At 42.5% G+C, this 18,171-nt stretch overlaps 1 protein-coding gene across 5 annotated transcripts in view; it reads right to left on the reverse strand.

The window, feature by feature from the left end:
* Nucleotides 1-17,755, reverse strand: part of KIT (KIT proto-oncogene, receptor tyrosine kinase) — a 78,491-nt gene extending 60,736 nt beyond the window's left edge. For all 5 annotated transcript variants that reach the window (XM_019740182.2, XM_019740180.2, XM_019740183.2 and 2 more), the window contains exon 1: nucleotides 17,595-17,755. In XM_019740182.2, the coding sequence (XP_019595741.2) occupies nucleotides 17,595-17,661 (67 nt within the window). In that variant the 5' untranslated portion in view covers nucleotides 17,662-17,755. The remainder of the gene's footprint in view (nucleotides 1-17,594) is intronic.
* Nucleotides 17,756-18,171: the final 416 nt, after the last annotated feature.

The following is an 18,171-nucleotide window of genomic DNA, read 5'->3' on the forward strand; positions in this document are numbered from 1 at the left end:
AGCTTTGGCAGCCACTCGGGCACAGATTTCTCGAATCCCCAAGCTTTAAAAGTGGGAAATGTTGCAGGATTCACCAGTCACAGCGACAGGACTCCAGAATGATGACACTGGGTGGCAAAGACAACTTCTGCAACACACCAGATCTCAATCTGTGCACTACATCTAAGGGCCCAGAGCCCACATCCACAGCCCATGCTAATCCAGTGAGCGGCTCGGAAGGTCCCACTTGCAGTAGGTGAGACACAGAGAAAAAAGCACAGGCAGGCTTCTGCTAGATTGTGTTTGTGCACATAGCCCTATCACACACCAGACATTTCTTAGTGAGTAGTCCGGTACCATTCACCAATTTCCTAAATTGCTAATCAGATCATTGCGGCAACAGTTAATTCTGTAGCCATTCCACATTTGAATAAACAAAATAAAAAATAATTAGACCAAAACAATCACATTGGTCTAAAAGCACACTAATGGACAAAATTAGTTTATTCAAATTTGTTGCAACATTCATCAGAACACTTACTGGTCAATTTGCTTAATGAGTGTTCACTTTTCCTTTAATTTTTCTTGGGCAACATTCACTTAGAAATACATTAAGCCTGCTTCCCCCTTTAGTAAAGAATTCTTAATGACCAGCCCCATGTTTGAAATGATTTCTTCTCAATCTCTTTGTAGAAAACAAGAGGAAATGTCTGAATCGATCTTGCTCTATTTTCCAGAATTAAAAAAGAAAGTTTCCAATATGTACATTGAGAAAGTTTTATGTCTTCCTTACATGGCCTTAGAATAATGGCTATCTCTAAAAGCAGAGGAGAAAGGGGCCAACTTTAAAATTGTAATCTCTTAGTATATTATTTAAATTAATGGCCAATTGGAGGAAACTCAAGTTGAAGGAAGGAAATTTAGTATTTTTGAAAATCTAAATTAATATTATGTCAAGTCCTGGCAGCTTTTTTTCCCCAAATCACTATAATTAGAGATATGCAAATTTTTCACGGGGGGGGGGGAGTTGAAAGAAAAAATGCACTTAATTAAGTAATGATTTTATCTTTATTAGATGGTATTCAAAGTGTTAAGTGAAGTTTAAAGCTTTTACACTACAAAATAGCATTCTATCTTTCGGAACTGAAAGAATATCACACCAAACAATAGCAAACGTCTGCCATGTCACTTTTTATACATTTTCCTAGAAACAATAGTTCAAATATGAACTTCCTGGTGTTCAGATGATTTTAACCATTAAATTTTGTCACAAATAATCAGCTTAAAAAAGCTAATACTAGGTAGGCCATCAGGTGTTCAATTCCAGTTTTCAGATAGTCTGCAACCACTAACTTTTGTCTATACACACATTTTCAGCAACTTATTTTGGCAGAAAAATATTTTTAAAGGTTTAACCAATGATTTAACATTTCAAGATTGCTACGTTGGTCCCCAGAAACTCAAATTTTACGTTAAAAAGTCCATATAGATGCTGGCAAGATAGTGGTAGCTGCGATGGTGACAGAACAATTTTTGTGTCTGCCCAGCCTGCCCCTAGACAAATAGAAGCAGAACCAAAAAGGAGAACGTCTACACCAAAACCAAGTGATAAGGTACCCCCATTAACCCTATATGTGAGGAGATGGGGACAACCTACCACCAGCTTCAAGAACTGCCACTCAGGACTCCCTGGAGCACTCAGAGGGCATTCTGAGGACACCCACAGAAACTGGCAGAGGACTCCAGTTTCACTAGTGAGTGCAGAGGGGATTGTGACCCATGTACGTATAATATGTTGGAATATTCTGGGGTTTGGGAGGTCTGATCCCTATAAACTAACGAACTAGGACAAAACCCCATACTGTGGAGAAACTGCTGGGCATGAATCGAAGATGAGCAAAATAGGGGCAAAGGAAAGGGAAGGCTCGGATGGGTGAAGGGTGGGAATGGAGACCAAAAAAAGTAAGATCTAAGGATACAGAAAAGTAGAGTCCATATTTTTTACCACTTCATGAAAATAATGAGTGGGTACTCTAGTACTGTGAAGCTGGAAACGCTATACCGGCCCTACTGAAAATATAGGAAAACTCACAGTAAGCAACAGAAAAGAGTCACAGTTAAATTCCAAATAGTTATTTAAAGAAAAAGAAAAAAGGAACAGAATGACATCCTGTCATTCCAGAAAGACACAAAACAAATGAAAATTATAACCTAATTATTTTTTAATGAGCTAAAAGACAATAAATAAAAGAAGCTATGTAAGAACAGCATAAATCAGAATTTTAAAAACTCAGAAGCGAGTTGATTGGAGAAAATGAAGATTTGAAAATGGAGGTAAAGAATGAAGAATTAGAAAAAAATCATTTTATAAATGAAGGGTAAATAAAAAGAAAACAAGAGCACATAAAATGAATAGTGTCTTAAAAGAACACAAAGATGGAAAATTTTTTAATTCAAACAAAATATGAAGGCATTAGAAGGATTTGAGAGAAAGTGATCACTATAAAAGATGGCAAAGAAGATCTAATACACACGTAATGGGAGTTCCTAAAGCCAACAAAGAAGAATAGAACAGCAAAAGCTATACTACAAGAAAACTTTACTAGAAAAAAAAAAGAACAATTGAAAACTACATATTAAAGGCAGATCGTGTCCCTAGAAAATTCAACCCAGAGCAGCCAACAGTATAAAACTACTGGACTTCAAAGAATAAAGGTTAAAAAAAAAAAATTCCTTTGGGTATCTGGGTAAATATACCAACTTAAACGTGAGGGAAAATAGATTGTCAGCAAATTTTGACCACACTTTATGGCAAAGACAATACAGTTAAATATTACAGATACTAGAGCAAAGAAAAGATGGGCCAATGATTCACAGATCAGCCAACGTGAGTTCCAACTATAGAGGCTACAGACAAGCTGCTGTGAACATACAATTCAGGAAATGCTTCCCATGAGTGCTTTCTGTGCATCTAGTAGAGGATGAGTTTCAGAAAACCAAAATGTTAGGAAAGACAGGACATAAGGATTAGTGGCAAGCATTAAATATACATGTACTTGTTAGAACTACAGTGCTTCCCCCAAAACAAGACCTAGCTGGACAATCAGCTCTAATGCGTCTTTTGGAACAAAAATTAATATAAGACCTGGTCTTATTTTACTATAATATAAGACCTGGGTCTTATATAAACCCGGCCTTTAATGTAATATAATATGATATGATATGAGATGAGATGATATAATATAATATAAATATAATATAATACCGGGTCTTATATTAATTTTTGCTCCAAAAGGCGCATTAGAGCTGATTGTCTGGCTAGGTCTCATTTTCAGGGAAACAAGGTAAGACTAAATGGTGGCAACAAAGAGATAGTAGAGCATGTGATTGCTACATATTCAGAAAAAATTAGGGGAGCGTGGAGTATGTATCTGGAAAGTAAAATATGCTCTCTGATTGCCTTATAGACTCCAAATCCCAAGCTAGGGGGAGGAAAGGGAGAGGAAAGAACAGGCTACTAGCTAATTTCAATGTTACTCATAGTAGGAAACCAGCAGAAAACAGTCCCCCCAGAAAGAGCAAACCAAGGGTGTTATATAAAGGTGCCGTTATAAAGGCAACCACTAAAACAAAAACTGCAAATCTTTGTAAGTACACAAAGGTATATCAAAAAAGGGGAAAGAAAATGGAACAGAATAACACACCATCTATTAAGCAGTCTTGTTTTAAAAAAAAATCATGTCTGAGGAATCTAAAAACAAAAACAATTGAATAAACAGAAAAAGACCCATAGATATAGAGAACAAGCTGATGGTTGCCAAAGTGGAGGGGGCTGAGAGATGGGTAAATTTTTTTTAAATGTTTAATTGTATGTTATATGAACAAAAAATATTTTTTAATTAAAAACCAAACCTAAATATGATTAAACCTCTAAATCACCAATTTATAGGAAAGACAGAGAACAGAGGAATATAATCAGCAGAATTCAGAGTGCGAAAAATTGCATAGAACAAATATTCAGTTTCTGCAACAAAAATAGGGGAATAGGACCTATAAATAATAAATGACTTAAAGGCCATACAACTAATCGCAATATGTGCATCTTGTTTGGATTTGACCAAATATTTATATATTTGTATATTTATTTTTAATACAGGAAATGTGAATACTGAATCGCCAAAGACATGGTGGAGTTATATTGATTTGGAAGGGTGTAGCACTGGCATTATACTTATTTTAGGGATGGGAGTCTTTGTATTTTACAGCTACATACTGAAAATATTTACAGGCAAAATTTTATGATGCTTGGGATACGCTTCAAAATAATGGGAGGATGAAGTGGACAGAGGTAAAGCAGAAAGACTGGTTGGTGATCCAACTGGTAAAGATGGATAATGGGTATATATGTATAATGGTTCATTATACTATTCTTTCTATGTAAAATGTTCCCATAATAAATATATATACAGAGGGTACCAAAAAAAATGTATACACATTTTAAGAAAGGAAAAAAACTATTAAAATTGTAATAATATATACTGATAACAAAAGATGAATACAAGTCACGTTTGATTTCTGCAATTACAAGAGGTGCTTAAAGTGGTTACCATCAGCGTCCAGACACTTCTGATTACGGCGAACTACTGTTTGAGCAATGCTGACCAACGTCTCTACTTGTATACATTTTTTTGGCACCCCCAGTATATAATTTTTTTGAGTTAACGTGAGGTTCAATTCCTCCATCTTGAAATAAAATGGCTGTGAAAAGGTTTTCATACAACCCAGGGAATAGCCTAGAAGTCATAAGCTCCATACTTTTTTTTACCCTTCCCTAGTCTCAGGATAGCAAACTTAAACAGGGCCTATTTAAATTTAAGCCCTGAAATTCTCACTCAAATCAGTAGGTGCTCACTAATAATGATTACACTAGATAAAAAGAAATCCCTGGCTTAGAAATACTAGTTTTTCCTCAAACCTAGAGCAAGTACTTTAAAGAGACTGATGTCATAATTAGTTAAGTACCCTACTTGTATACCTAAAACTGACAGTTACATCAAAATTATTAACTGACATCCTACCAGGCAGCTGATGAATCCTCCTTAATGCCTTCAACCAAAGCTGTGGTCGATGGAGACACCCTTGCCCACAACTCCAGAGGACACCACTTTCTGTCCCTAGAAGGTCTTTATTTTGGATTCCTTTCCAAGGATCAACACTAACTGTCCCAAAGGTGGCAAGAGTCCTGTTCCATGCCCAAGATTTGACAGAGAAGGAACTTTCCAGTCCTGAGTAATTCAACAGTGTCAATTCTCTCTTGGGGGAGTCAGTCTTTGGTTTGAAACTGAAGAGCTTATCACTTCATGAGCCTCTGAAAAGCCACCCGAAGCTAAAACGCAGGAAGCCAACCTGATGTCACCTCCTCCAGGCTAGCTACAGTGACAGGAGACTTGAAATGCGCGTCCCAACGCAGGATGACTGATGGTGGCTAAATGGCGCTTTGTCAGACACCAAGTGCTACCAATGGAACACAGTAATTATTAAACCCAAAGATAGTCAAGCATTTAACCAGAAAAAAGAAGAAAGAATTTAAAAAGGAGGTACAGAAACTTCAGTCCTTGGAGACACGCTGAAGAGCATTCAGCCTGGACCCCTGATGTGTCTCTCTCAGCTGTGAAAAAGCACTCTGGTACGTTCTGAGAAAAATGATTCCAAACCTAGGGGCGGACAGAGCACTTTGCGCGGACAGAGCACTTTGCCACGTTAAAGGCTCCACAAAGGCCTGACCGTGAAGACACCTGTCTGTATCCCCTGGTACTGTACACACTTATTCCATGCCCTTCAGTAAGTCCGGCATTGGAACACATGCTCAAGAGGCTCACAATGAAGTGACAAACATCAAAAAGCTCCTACTGCGTCCCTGCCCATCTCGCTCACTTCCTGTTCTCCTGGTTTGCCTTCTCAGGCCCCTCCTTCTCCGTCTTGAACCCAGGCCCTCCTGACCCTCTGAGAAACCTTGCCCTTCTCTGCGTCCTTCCTTAATTGGCCATAATACAGAACTGAAATAAATCTAAATTAAGCTGCTTTCTATGAGATCCTAGACTATTTTGTTTCTTTCTTTCTGGGCTCTTTGTGGGCCTGGGCTCATGAGATAAAAAGAATTCACTAGAACATAAGTCCCAAGAGGGCAAGGATTTTTGCCTGGTGGACTCACGGCTATACCCCACACACTTCAATAATTATTTGGGAACCTATGAATTCCTGTTATAGGGTCAGCTTAAAAGATACTAGAAGGTACCAGCAGAATGAGGCTATAAATCTTCAGCACTACAGTTGTACAGCCAGAGCTGCTGCTTCAGCTCCCCCATACAGAGAAAGAAGCGGAGGGTACCTGCCTTAGACTTGCCTCACCTGATGGCAGGCCACAGGTCAGCTTTCCTGGCATCCACTCCCTTGGCCAGCCTCTCCTTAGAAAGCAGTCATTCTGAAACTAAGGTGATGGGTTTAAACAACATCCCTTGAAAAGGCTGGAATGTAAATTAGGCTACACAGTCGTGTCTACTAAAAAAATGCATAAACCCTTCTATATATGCTAGTTTATTTTAAAAAGCAGGAAGGGGGTTTGTTTTTATAAAACTCATGCATTTTAGCTGACCTAAAAACTTGGCTACTATTTCCTGCAGTAAATATACGGACTATACTAAAGTAAGTACAAGAACATTTAAACATCCCAATTAACCATTTTCAAGCGGTATTCTAAAGACATGTTTTGGGTTAAGAATCCTATTTTAATTGCATGACAAAAAGCCTGAAAAGCAGTCCATGTGGTTTTATCAGGCCACATGAAAATGAAAAATCTTCCCAAAGCACCTTCATTCAATGTCAGTCATTAAAAAACACACCTACATTGGGAAAATTAGAATGGAAATGCATTTAAAGCACTTTACAAACTAAAAAGAATCGTTATCACTTTAAAAGTACCCACAGTCTTTCCAAGTAGAATTATCAATTTTTTAAAAACTTTAAGTCTTGTTGTCTTATAAATGTGCACTAGCCAAATAACAGATAAACAAATGCCACCAACCACCTATCACTTTTAAAATCTCCAGTAAATGTGTTTTCCTCAGAAGCCAAATCTACATTAGATCCCTATCTATAAATACTTCTTTCCAATAAAAAAGAGACACCAAATAATTTCCAAACTTCTTTGTGATAACTCCATTGTTCTAACCTGCTAAGCATCCTTGGCTTAAGAGGCTACTTAAGCCATTATATGTAAATTACTGGCAGCCCAGGGTTGTTGTAACACCCTCTAAAATAACCTGAATCACCTGGGGTAAAACCAAATACCACTGGGTGGTTTGCCTCACTAAAAAATATTAAAAGATACAAGAGGGGCCGGCTCGGTGGCTTTGGCGGTTGGAGCTCCATGCTCCTAACTCTGAAGGCTGCCGGTTCGATTCTTACATGGGGCAGTGGGCTCTCAACCACAAGGTTGCCGGTTCAATCTCTTGACTCCCGCAAGAGATGGTGGGCTCCGCCACCTGCAACTAGAAAATGGCAACTGGAGCTGAGCTGCGCCCTCCACACCTAAGACTGAAAGGACAACAACTTGAAGCTGAACGGCACCTTCCACAACTAAGATTGAAAGGACAACAACTTGACTTGGAAAAAAGGCCTGGAAGTACATTTCCCCAATAAAGTCCTGTTCCCCTTCCCCAATAAAATCTTTAAAAAAAAAAAAAAGATACAAGAAAACAAGTAACGGTTTTTCCTCTTCTCACTTTCCTTATTATTTATCACCCCCAACTCAGTCAAGAACAAGGCATTCTTTGGCAAGTGCCATCACTCACACCTTTTCCTCAAATGATAGACTTATGCCTCCCACAAACAGCCATCTTCTCCCCAAAGCAATGAGCAGTCACCAGTGCCCTTAATTACCTTTTAATGCAAGCCGGGGGAACCCAGGGCAGAATCTCCAGATGTCCTAAGCCACATGGGACCCTTATCAAGGCTTGGGGGTTTTGCTTGTTGCTGGTTGGGTTAGGTTGGGTTGTTTGTTTTTCTGTTTGTTTTAATGAGTTAATTTATGCAGTCTGCTAAATACCCGCCTTATCACTTATCACTTTACTAAATATTTAAAATCTGTTAATAAGCAAAGAATCAAAGATCATTTATTGTCACTATCTGATGTTCAGTCTACAAAACCTGTGATCTTGACTGGAGGGAAGGAGGTGGGACTGTAATTAGCCCTAGACTTAAAAGCAACACAAGTACATATTCTGAAACCTACTCTAGATTTACATTGTACATATAACGTTTGTAACACATGAAAAAGTGAGATCTGTACTTTTCCGTTTTCGAAAGTTATTTCTGAGTAAGCAACTAATTGACCAGATTACACTTTCACAAATCTCATCACGCATGACATTGTAGGAAATACTGCAATTACTAAAGAATATAAATGCAAGTACCCTAAAAACTATCCTATCTCATCTTCCACTTGTCTCCACAGAGATTCTTCCTACAGGAGTCTTTTGGCTAATTGTAACCCTTTGCTTTTGCTGTTGACGCCTTGGCAAATTCCTGTCCCACTCTTCAAGACTTAACTCGGGTCCCAGATCTTCCTTTGAATCAGTGATTATACTACAGAAGTGATGCCCATTCCTCCAACCCAATGGTAATGATCCAAGCTCGTATGTATCCAAGCTCCTGGACCAGGATGTTACTTAAATCTTATTACAAATCTTACTATGTTAGCATCTGCCCAGCACGTTTCTTCCCACAGTTCCTAGGCTCCTTAAAGGCAGGGATCACATCTCAGACATCATCATACATTTTGACACGGCAGGTGAAGTGTAAACAACTAGAAGCTGTTGAATTGCCATTTCATTTCTACCACCTTCCCCTACTAGACGGCTAACTCATCTCATATGTGCCAATAAGTCACGACCATGACATGACCAAAGGGAAAGAACAGAAGGGAAGGGAAGTCAGGATGGTGGGTAAGCCACAGAGTGAACAATCCATCCCTGAGTAATCAAGGAAAAAGGACTTCCTCCGTGCTCACAGGTCGTTCGGACTCCACGCAGCATGGCTGGCTCTAACTCAGTGATCAGACAGCTGGGTGATCACAGAGCACAATCATTTTTAGGTTAGGGCTCATTATAATAGGTCTCCAGACCTCAAACTTCCCTTTGTTTTTCTCATTTTGGCACTCAGCTTAAGTGATCACACTGCACAATTCATTCTACACACACACACCCCAATAGATCAATAACCCATTTTTAGGCCGTGGGTTCTTTATTGGCTATTTTCAATATAACCAAAAATTATGAAAAGAGTAGTGAATCATGTTAGCGTCCTCCCAGAATTTATGAGAAACACACTAACCCACAGCCTAAAAAAGGAAGTGAAGAAAAAGAGCTGGTTATTTTATTTAGAAAAGATTTCAGACAGGCCCTTAAGGGGTCATCGAACCAATAGGGGTGGGCAGGACCTAACCATTTCAAAATGACAATTATTTGGCTTTCCTCATACCTGTAGTAAAGACCCTATAACTCGCTCTGGTAATGCAATAAAGTCTTTTCCAACCCTTCAAATCAAAGAATTTTTTTTTTTAAATACAAAACCTCTATTTCCTACTTGGGCAATTTCAACTACTCTCATTTTGTCCCATTCTCCACTCACATACTACAAATATTTGAAGACTGGCATTCACTAAAACTTGCTTCACGGTATCTTCTCCAGGCTTAATAAATCCAATTTCTTTTAGTTGCCTTCAAAGGGCCTACTTCCCAAAGCTTTAATCAACTCTATGTCCTCTTCTAGATCTAAAATGTCCATTTTTGTTCCCTGAGAAAACCAATAGACACACCTTTAAGACAGCCTACTGCAGAGAATAAATGCAGGATTATCTTCCTACTATGTATTTCTTTTCATAAAAATTTACTTTTCATTACATGACTGGTACACAACACACAAGTCTGTATAATCTCCAAATTCTACCAATATTATAGAGCCATGTTCCTTGACTTTTGGGGTTTACTTTTGTTTCTTCCCTGGACCTGACCCTAAGAAGAATTTCTTTTATGTCTACCATCATGTCTGTGAAATTGAATTTCAAGTAAATGTAGCCTGTCAATAATCAATGAACAAGCACAGCAGAGTCCAACATCATACCCCTCCGCCCCCAGACAGGCTGCTGCTCCTTTTGGCTTTATTTCTGTTAATTCCATCATACCCACCAGTTCTCCCAGTTACCCACACCCGCAATTAACTCCTGTTCCCCTTCCCCTAGATCTCATCGGTGCCTTACGCATCCAAAGTAAATCTCCAAGTGAATTAAGTCTGCCACCTTTATCTTCCTCCTGTCTCTCTTCTTTCCAGAGCATGAACCCTAACACCTAGGCCCTCAGCCCTTCATCCAGAGGCCATCTAAAGAGTCTGATCGTCCCTCTGCCTAGCTCCCCATCAACACACAGCTCTTAGCCATGCGATTAACCACCCGAAAAGAGGCCCCTCAGAAATCTCCCTTAGATATTGGTACACCCATATTCATAGCAGCATTATTCATAATAACCAAAAGGGGGAAGCAACCCAAAGTGTTCACTGATGGATAAATGGATAATATGTGATTTCTACGTGTGTGTATTTCCTTAGGAAGGAAATTCTGACTTGTTACTACATGGATGAACCCTGAGGACATGATGCTAATTGAAATAAGCCAGTCACAAAGACAAATGCTGAATGATTCTACTTATATGAGGTGCTTAGAGTAGTCAAATTCATAGAGATAGAAAGTAGAAGATGGCTACCATGGGCTGTGGGGGGGGGGGCGGAATGGAGCGCTTAGTGTTTAATGAGTACAAAGTTTCAGTTTTGCAAGGTGAAGTGTTCTGGAGATGGGCCGCACAACAATGTGAATGCATTTAACACTACTGAACTATATACCTCAAAATGGTTAAGATAGTAAACTTTATGTTATATGTATTTTACTAAAATTTACACACACACCCACCCCTCCCTTAGTCTCTGCTGCCAACATAAAGGGAGTGTCCAAGTTTTCTGACAGGGCTGGCAAGTGGGCTTAACATTGAGGAATGGTGGGGCGAGCAGCCCTGGACCACTAAGCAACACCCAGAGGGCCACTGCTGGGTCGCCTCCAGCTTAGCCTTGACTTCAAAGCTGTTTTCAGAATCTGGACCAAACTCAACAGTCAATATACCCTTTCTCCAACGCTTCTTGAGGCTGGTCACAGAGTCCACCTTTCCAGCCTCTTCCCCTACCACAGCCATCATCCCAACTGAAAAACTGGACAAGCCTCAAATAAGATCTTAATGTTTTGCTCCGTTTCTGTAACTTTTTCCAAGTGGAGCCTCAACGACAGATGCTCTACCTTCTTTTAAGGTCTAGAAATTAATCTCAAATATTATCTCCCACATGGATACTTTTCCTGATTCCTAATCTCTATCACCTGCCCATCAAGACAAAAAAACACCTCTCCTCTGAAATTCTGCCCAAGCACTTTGCTCTTCTTAACGCACCAATTCTACTTTGAATCAGTGGCAATATTCTTACTCCGCCCCGCCCCACCCCTAGCCAGTACCTGGAGTCCCTGGCAAGGATGAAGGCATAGAGACTGACAGATTAACCTTTGTTAAACTAAATCCGAAATGTTTACTGAGCATTTATTGTGTTCAAAGTGCTGTGCAAGTGCTGGAGAAGAGGAGAGATGGTAAACCAATATTTACTGAGCACCATTGAATGTCCAGCCAGGGGCAATAGGACAAGTTCAGCTTGGTCCCTCACTCCTCGTCAAGGCAGTCACGGAGAAGCTCCTGACTCTCAAGGAGCTTTCAATGCCACTTTATAAGGTAATATTGTGTTTCCCTGAAAATAAGACCTAGCCAAACAATCAGCTCTAATGCGTCTTTTGGAGCAAAAATTAATATCTTATCATATCAAATCATATAATACCGGGTCTTATTTTACTATAATATTAAGACCTGGTCTTATATTAATTTTTGCTCTAAAAGATTCATTAGAGCTGATTGTCCGGTTAGGTCTTATTTTCAAGGAAACACAGTAGGGTTCGGAGACCCCATGTAAGCTACACTTCCTTACTCACCTTGAGAAAATGGCCATTTACAGACCCTTGGCCTCCTAAACTCTTATCCAGAAATCTGTATCCTCTTTGGTGGAAAGCAGGCTAAGAATAAGGTTAAATAAAGAGCCAGGGAAGAAAGTATACATTACCACTAACTGTGGGCTTAAAAAAGAAAAGAAAAAAAACTAGACATTAAATGTATACACTTCATCTCAACACCAAAAAATACGTGTATATAATCTGGTTTTAAACCATTTCCAATTTTTTCCCCCTAAGCAACAAAGCCGAAAAAGGGGGGGGAAATAAAAAACAAAAAATCCACCTGATAGCAGAGTGAGTGCTTTCCCTGTGAGGGACACACTGTGCTAGGCATGTGATATGCATAATCTAATTTATTCCTTTCAGTAGCCCTGTGCCATCAGACCATTTTACTGATGAGGAAATAAAGCATAAAAGGTCTTACCCACATCAAATAGCTGGCGAGTGCCCGAAGTGGATAAAAACCCAGTTGTCAATTTCAGAGCCCAAGCTCTTAACTCTGATGCCACCGGTCCTGAATAACAATTTAGCTTAAACTAAAGTTTGCAAAAGTGTTGAAAACCTAGCTGCCAGAAAGGTATGGATTGGAAGAAATCTAACAAAAATGTGTCATAACCAAAATATAAGCATGAAGGCTAAAGCATACGATGAGTGGAAAAGTTAGCAGGTATGAATGTTTTCACTGAAGTCTCCTGGGTTTACACACACACACACACACACACACACCCCTCAGGATCTATTCAATCTCTAAGACTAGTGATTCCCAACTGTTATGTCAAAAGTTATACAAAACTCAAGACAAAAATTTAAGTTTATTTCATTTTAAAACCTGTGAACTTAGTACTTATTGGTACCTGCATGCAAGGGTTATAAGTGAATAGTCAAATTCTATATACTTAAGTGCCTATTCTTAACCCAGACCCTGTGCCAAGCATCTTTATAAGACTCTTTCTAACCTTTAGGGCAATCATATTAGAATAGGCATCATTCCCATTTTTAGGGATAATAATAATTCCTATTTCACAGATAATAATTATGGTTAATATGTATGGAGCTTGTAACTATGAGCTTGCCAGGCAGCACCATTCTAAAAACTTTATATGTAGCAACACATTTCTGGCACAGAAAGGTTAAGTAATTTTCCCAAACTCACACAGCTAAACACTAGGATGAAAAAGTGAAGCTCAGCAAGGTTAAGCAACTCGTTCCAAGGCCACAAGGCTGTCAGCAGACTAATGAGAGGCTGTCTTCACTCCTTAGGCCTGTGCTCCTGCCTCTAGGTACCTGTGTGGTGCCACCTGTGCCTACCAGGGCCCAAGGCTAAACGACTTAATGCCTAAGGGCTGGCAGTAGAAAGAGGTATTGCCCAAAGCAACCGGAAGAGCATAGGTCCTATCTAAAGGGGTAGTTTTCAATTCAAGAGATCTCTTGATATAAATGCTCCCTATTTTTAAATATTCCTTCAATGTTTTCTAAAAAAGCATCACGTGGGCCAAACAAAACATGTCCCTGCGCTATCAGCTTGCAACTTCTCTTTATTTATTAAGAGTCTAAAGTCAAAAGACTGCCTGTCTCCTGTTAGAAATCAGAGCTGTTAGACAAGGCTTACTCACAAGTCCCCTCTACTTTCAACAAAGATTTACCCTGGATTTGGTGTAGATTCAAACTTTTACCTCTTGTAGGCCTTTCCTCACTCTGGATTTGCAGACATGAAAATATGTATTCAAGTTATGAAATTTTGCATATTTAACTTTCTTTCGAATGTCTTTCAACCCCTTTTTGTAAGTTACCACACAGGAATGCGACAAAATAAAGTGCTTCCCACGCCCTAGCCTGTCGACTGTTAAAACTAAATTCATTCTAGACAAAATGCTGCTGCAGCCACTGCCTCTGAGGGGTCCCCACACTGCAATCCAGCTTTAAGAATTCCGCTCAGGACACCACAGCTCATTTCCTGGTGTCCTTCTTTAATCAGCTGGGGGAGACTTGAGGAAATGAGTCAAAATCCTATGGGCAACTTTTAGCAGCTGTCAACAACAGCAGCAAAATCCATCACCACAACAACATCTGTACGTAAATGCACTCCAAAGGAAGCCCACAAAAAACTTGGCATGTTTCTGACAGAGAATTTGTTTTGGGAGAAGAAAGGTTACATGAGTGGCAACCTGCCCTTACATCTATCTCATCGTGCTCTCCCACGGTAAGTGGCCCATGGTATTACCCATTCCTGGGGGTTTTCTCTTTCATAAGTATGCCAGAAGTATATAATGCTAAGACCATTTTTATTTTTTGGAGTGGGGGTGGAAAAATTTTTCAACTAACTTACACCATCATTTTAGAGACAGCTTATCCTCATTTCTGAGGGACTAACTGGAATGGCACAGCCAACACCTAAAAAGCCCTCATACCCAGGGTCAAATGCCTACATTCCCGTGAGGGAAGCTATAACTTAATGACTACCCCCCTCAGTTAATAGTTCCCTACAAATTGAGAACACACTAACTCAGACATCATAAGACAGGCAATTCTAGATCTTTTTCATGAAAATTGGAAAGATAATGACCTTGGCCATCCTGTTTTCCCAGAACCTCCAACAACGCCTGGCATATAATAGGTATTCATTAAACAGTTTCAAATGAATCTCACTTTACAACTGATTCTGGTAAGTCGTGTCAATAGACATACAGTTGGGCACATGGGACCAACCTCAGGTTTCACCGCTGATTATTCTGGGAACTGACTTGTTCTCAGCCAGTTCTTCCAGCTATAAAAACGATAGGGATGGTGACAGTACTGCCTCCGATGCTTGTTGAGAGAACTGGAAATGTCAGGTAATGGTCCCAGCACAGGGCCATGCACACAGTTTCCAATGAAAGAGCAACAACTATGTACAACACACACATAATGTGAAATTTCAGGCACCGAAGAAAAACGTATTGCAAGGGCACAGCATACATGATTTATAAAGTCGTAAGAACAAACGTGTGGATGAGTGAGAAAGGCCAGAATGGGGATAAATGACTTATCTGGGATCCCTTTATTAGACCATCATATTATTTCCAGCAGGATAATAATGCAGAATGTGTCCAGCTGCTGGGAATGACTCTAGCCTCACACCTGCAGGAACAAGGGGAAGGTTATGATTCACTGCTCCCTGCAGGCTCATCCAGCTGAGCACAGGCATTGTAAATACTGGAGGGGGAGTTGCTGCAGAGATGGTACCTCCTAACCCTCAAAGTGTAACTGTAGGTGAGCACACGTGGACTGAGGACAGGGAAGCACAAGCCACACATCCCTGCTTTAGCCAGGGGTAGATCAGTAGGATATGACCAAGTGGCTGGACCCTGTGACTAGAAGAGGCAGAGGAATTTCAAGGAGGTAGAAAGGACTCAGGTAAAGAGTTCAAAAGAAGTGTAGAGCCTACACTCAGAACACTGGAAGAGGAGAATTTTGGACCCAAAGGATCATTCACAATGAAGATGCCTCACTGTCCTCTTGAGGATACTGCCCCCCCCCCCCGAATTTAAGCGACCTGCCCAAGGCCACACAGCCAATAAATCGTTGAGAAAAGAAAAACCAGAGGGCAGCACAGAGGCTTTCTCACTACACCATACTGTGCCTCCCTCCCCCAGAAGCCAGACGGTAAAATTCCCTTTGCCAAAAAATCTATTGGATGGAGCAGGCTAATTATGAGGAAGAAGGAAGCAACTGATTCATTTAATTTTTACAAAGAGAACCATTCTGTGTGGCTTGTCTTTCTAGTGCCCTACTGCGTCCGGTTCACATACCTCAACTGAAATTAAAAATGCCAAAGCACAAAGACATAAGGACCAAACCTATCATTTGAAGCTTAGGCGATCAAATCCATCACGGAATCCACTCACTGGTGATCCTTTCTACCACACAGGGGTCCAGATGCAAGGCCTCTCTTCCCCCACAGGAAAGCCCTCACAATGCCTTACAAGACCTGGAAGACGGAGGCTGCATCTGGAGGCTGCATCTTGAGACTTCATGGAAAAACTGAACGGTAGTCCAGAGTCCCACTAATGTTCACTGCGATGCTGCCTTTGGAGCCCTTGAATTCCAGTTCAAACTCACTTTCTAGCCATCATCAGGGTAGCCTGAAAGGTGTTTTTTTTGTTTTTGTTTTTTTTTTTAGTGACCTGGGAGATAGTATAGGGGTTGGCTGGGCCACCTGCAATGGCTCACGCACCAGCAACACCCAGAAAAAAAGGGAAGAAGGGGCAGGAATCTGACTGTGGGCGTCCAGAAATCCTCCTCCTCAACCTTAACACCTAAGTTCCCGCGCAGATATAACCGGATTTTCACAACAGCTTGAAGATCCAAGTAAGATTTGCAGAAAGTTCCACTCCATCTCCCACCTACCCCATCCCCACCTCCATCTCAGGCGGCCCTTAACTATAGCTATCACTTGGAAGGGGCTGTTGTGAATCTCAAAATTCCCAAAGAAAACAGGGACCTGCGATTACAGGTCGCAGACCCCGATTCGAGGGGCTTGCAGAACCCCGCCAGCCTGGCCGGGCTCTCCGGCTGAGCGCGGCAGAGGGCCGGGGTCAGGGACCTCAGTGTCCCAACGCACCGTCCCTGTCTCTCCCAAGAACAGGCTGCAAACGCAGCCTCGGGAGGAACCGAGGCGCGTGGCAAGAAAGAAACGGCACCGCGGCAGAAAAGGATAAGCGTCCAGCACGAGATTTACAAAAGCAAAAAGTCTGCAACCTAGCGGCTGCTTTCCACACGCCCTGGCGCCCAAGTTACCTCTGCAGCCGCCACACCAGAATCGCACTTCGCGGACTCCCGGTGCAAAAGCATAACCCGTGGGCTAGGGGACGCCGCAGCCTTCGACTTGTGTCCACGGGTGGCGCCATGAGCAGAGGCGGCCGTGGGTCGGTTCCCAGCTCTGGGGCACAAAGAGCGCCCCAGAGGTTGGAAAGCAGCAGCCGCAGAGCAAAGAAAAGGCTCTCCAACTTTGCCCTCGGCGTGACTGAGAACCTGCGGGCCAATCCTCCCATGCGCCGGTCACACAAGCGCAACTTTTAACAAAAGGAAGAAGCGGCCGCTCCACGCACGGCGGAGATAACGCTCGGGGTGCAAACCCAGGACTCGCCCGCCTCTGCCCCTGCGCACCCTTCGCACAAAAGCAACCCCAAACTTGCAAGCAGCCCGCGCCCTCAGCCTGCACCTAGCTCAAGCCTAACCCCACTCGCTGCCCTCTTGCCTGGGAGACCCCAGCTCAGAGCCCCTAGCACCAGCGGCTGGGGGCTCCTCCCTCAGGTGAGCGAGGCTGGGCGCAGGAGAGTCCCCGGGACGCCTCGAATCTGCCAGAAGGCTGAAACGCAGGGGCACTGTGAGCCGGAGGCCACCTCTCCGGACACACCCCAGAGAGCTGGAGCCCTCAGGGGCACAGGCAGCGGCAGGGAGCGCGAACCCGGTGCCCGCCGCTCTCTCCCACCTGTCTGGAGGCCGAGCAGAAGCAGCAGGACGCAGAGAAAATCCCAGGCGCCGCGAGCGCCTCTCATCGCGGTGGCTGCTCTGGGATCGGAGCTCCGTTCCAGGTTCCAGCTCTCGCCCAAGTGCACGGAGCGCCGCAAAGCCGAGCCCCCAGAGCCGCGAGCGCAGAGCAGCAGCCCCTCCTCCCAGCGCCCTCCCTCTGAGCGCCGGCCACGCCCCTTCTCGGCGCCCCTCCTCGCCTTCCTTCCCTCCCGCCTAGGTCTCGCTCCCTCCCTGCGGCGTTTGGCCCTTGCTCTTTCAACCTGGTAATCCCGTGGGGGTTAAGCCCACCGGGAGAAGGAGGGCGTGCCAGCCTTTGCTGCCCGCTTTCAAAACTGGAGCCCCTCTCCACCTCTCGTCCCCTGTGATGCGATCGGGCTACCAGAAGCTGTTCCCGGACGAGGGTGGTGCTGCCCGCGCGCTTTGTGAAGCTGGGCACCACGCACACATTAGGACACGGGCCCGCCACCTGGCAGGTGCTCCCCAGATAATAAAGGTCCGCCGCTCTCTCCTCGAGCACGCCCGCGAGGGAAGAGGCT

Source organism: Rhinolophus sinicus, linkage group LG02 (assembly GCF_036562045.2).
Source record: "Rhinolophus sinicus isolate RSC01 linkage group LG02, ASM3656204v1, whole genome shotgun sequence".
NCBI lineage: Eukaryota > Metazoa > Chordata > Mammalia > Chiroptera > Rhinolophidae > Rhinolophus > Rhinolophus sinicus.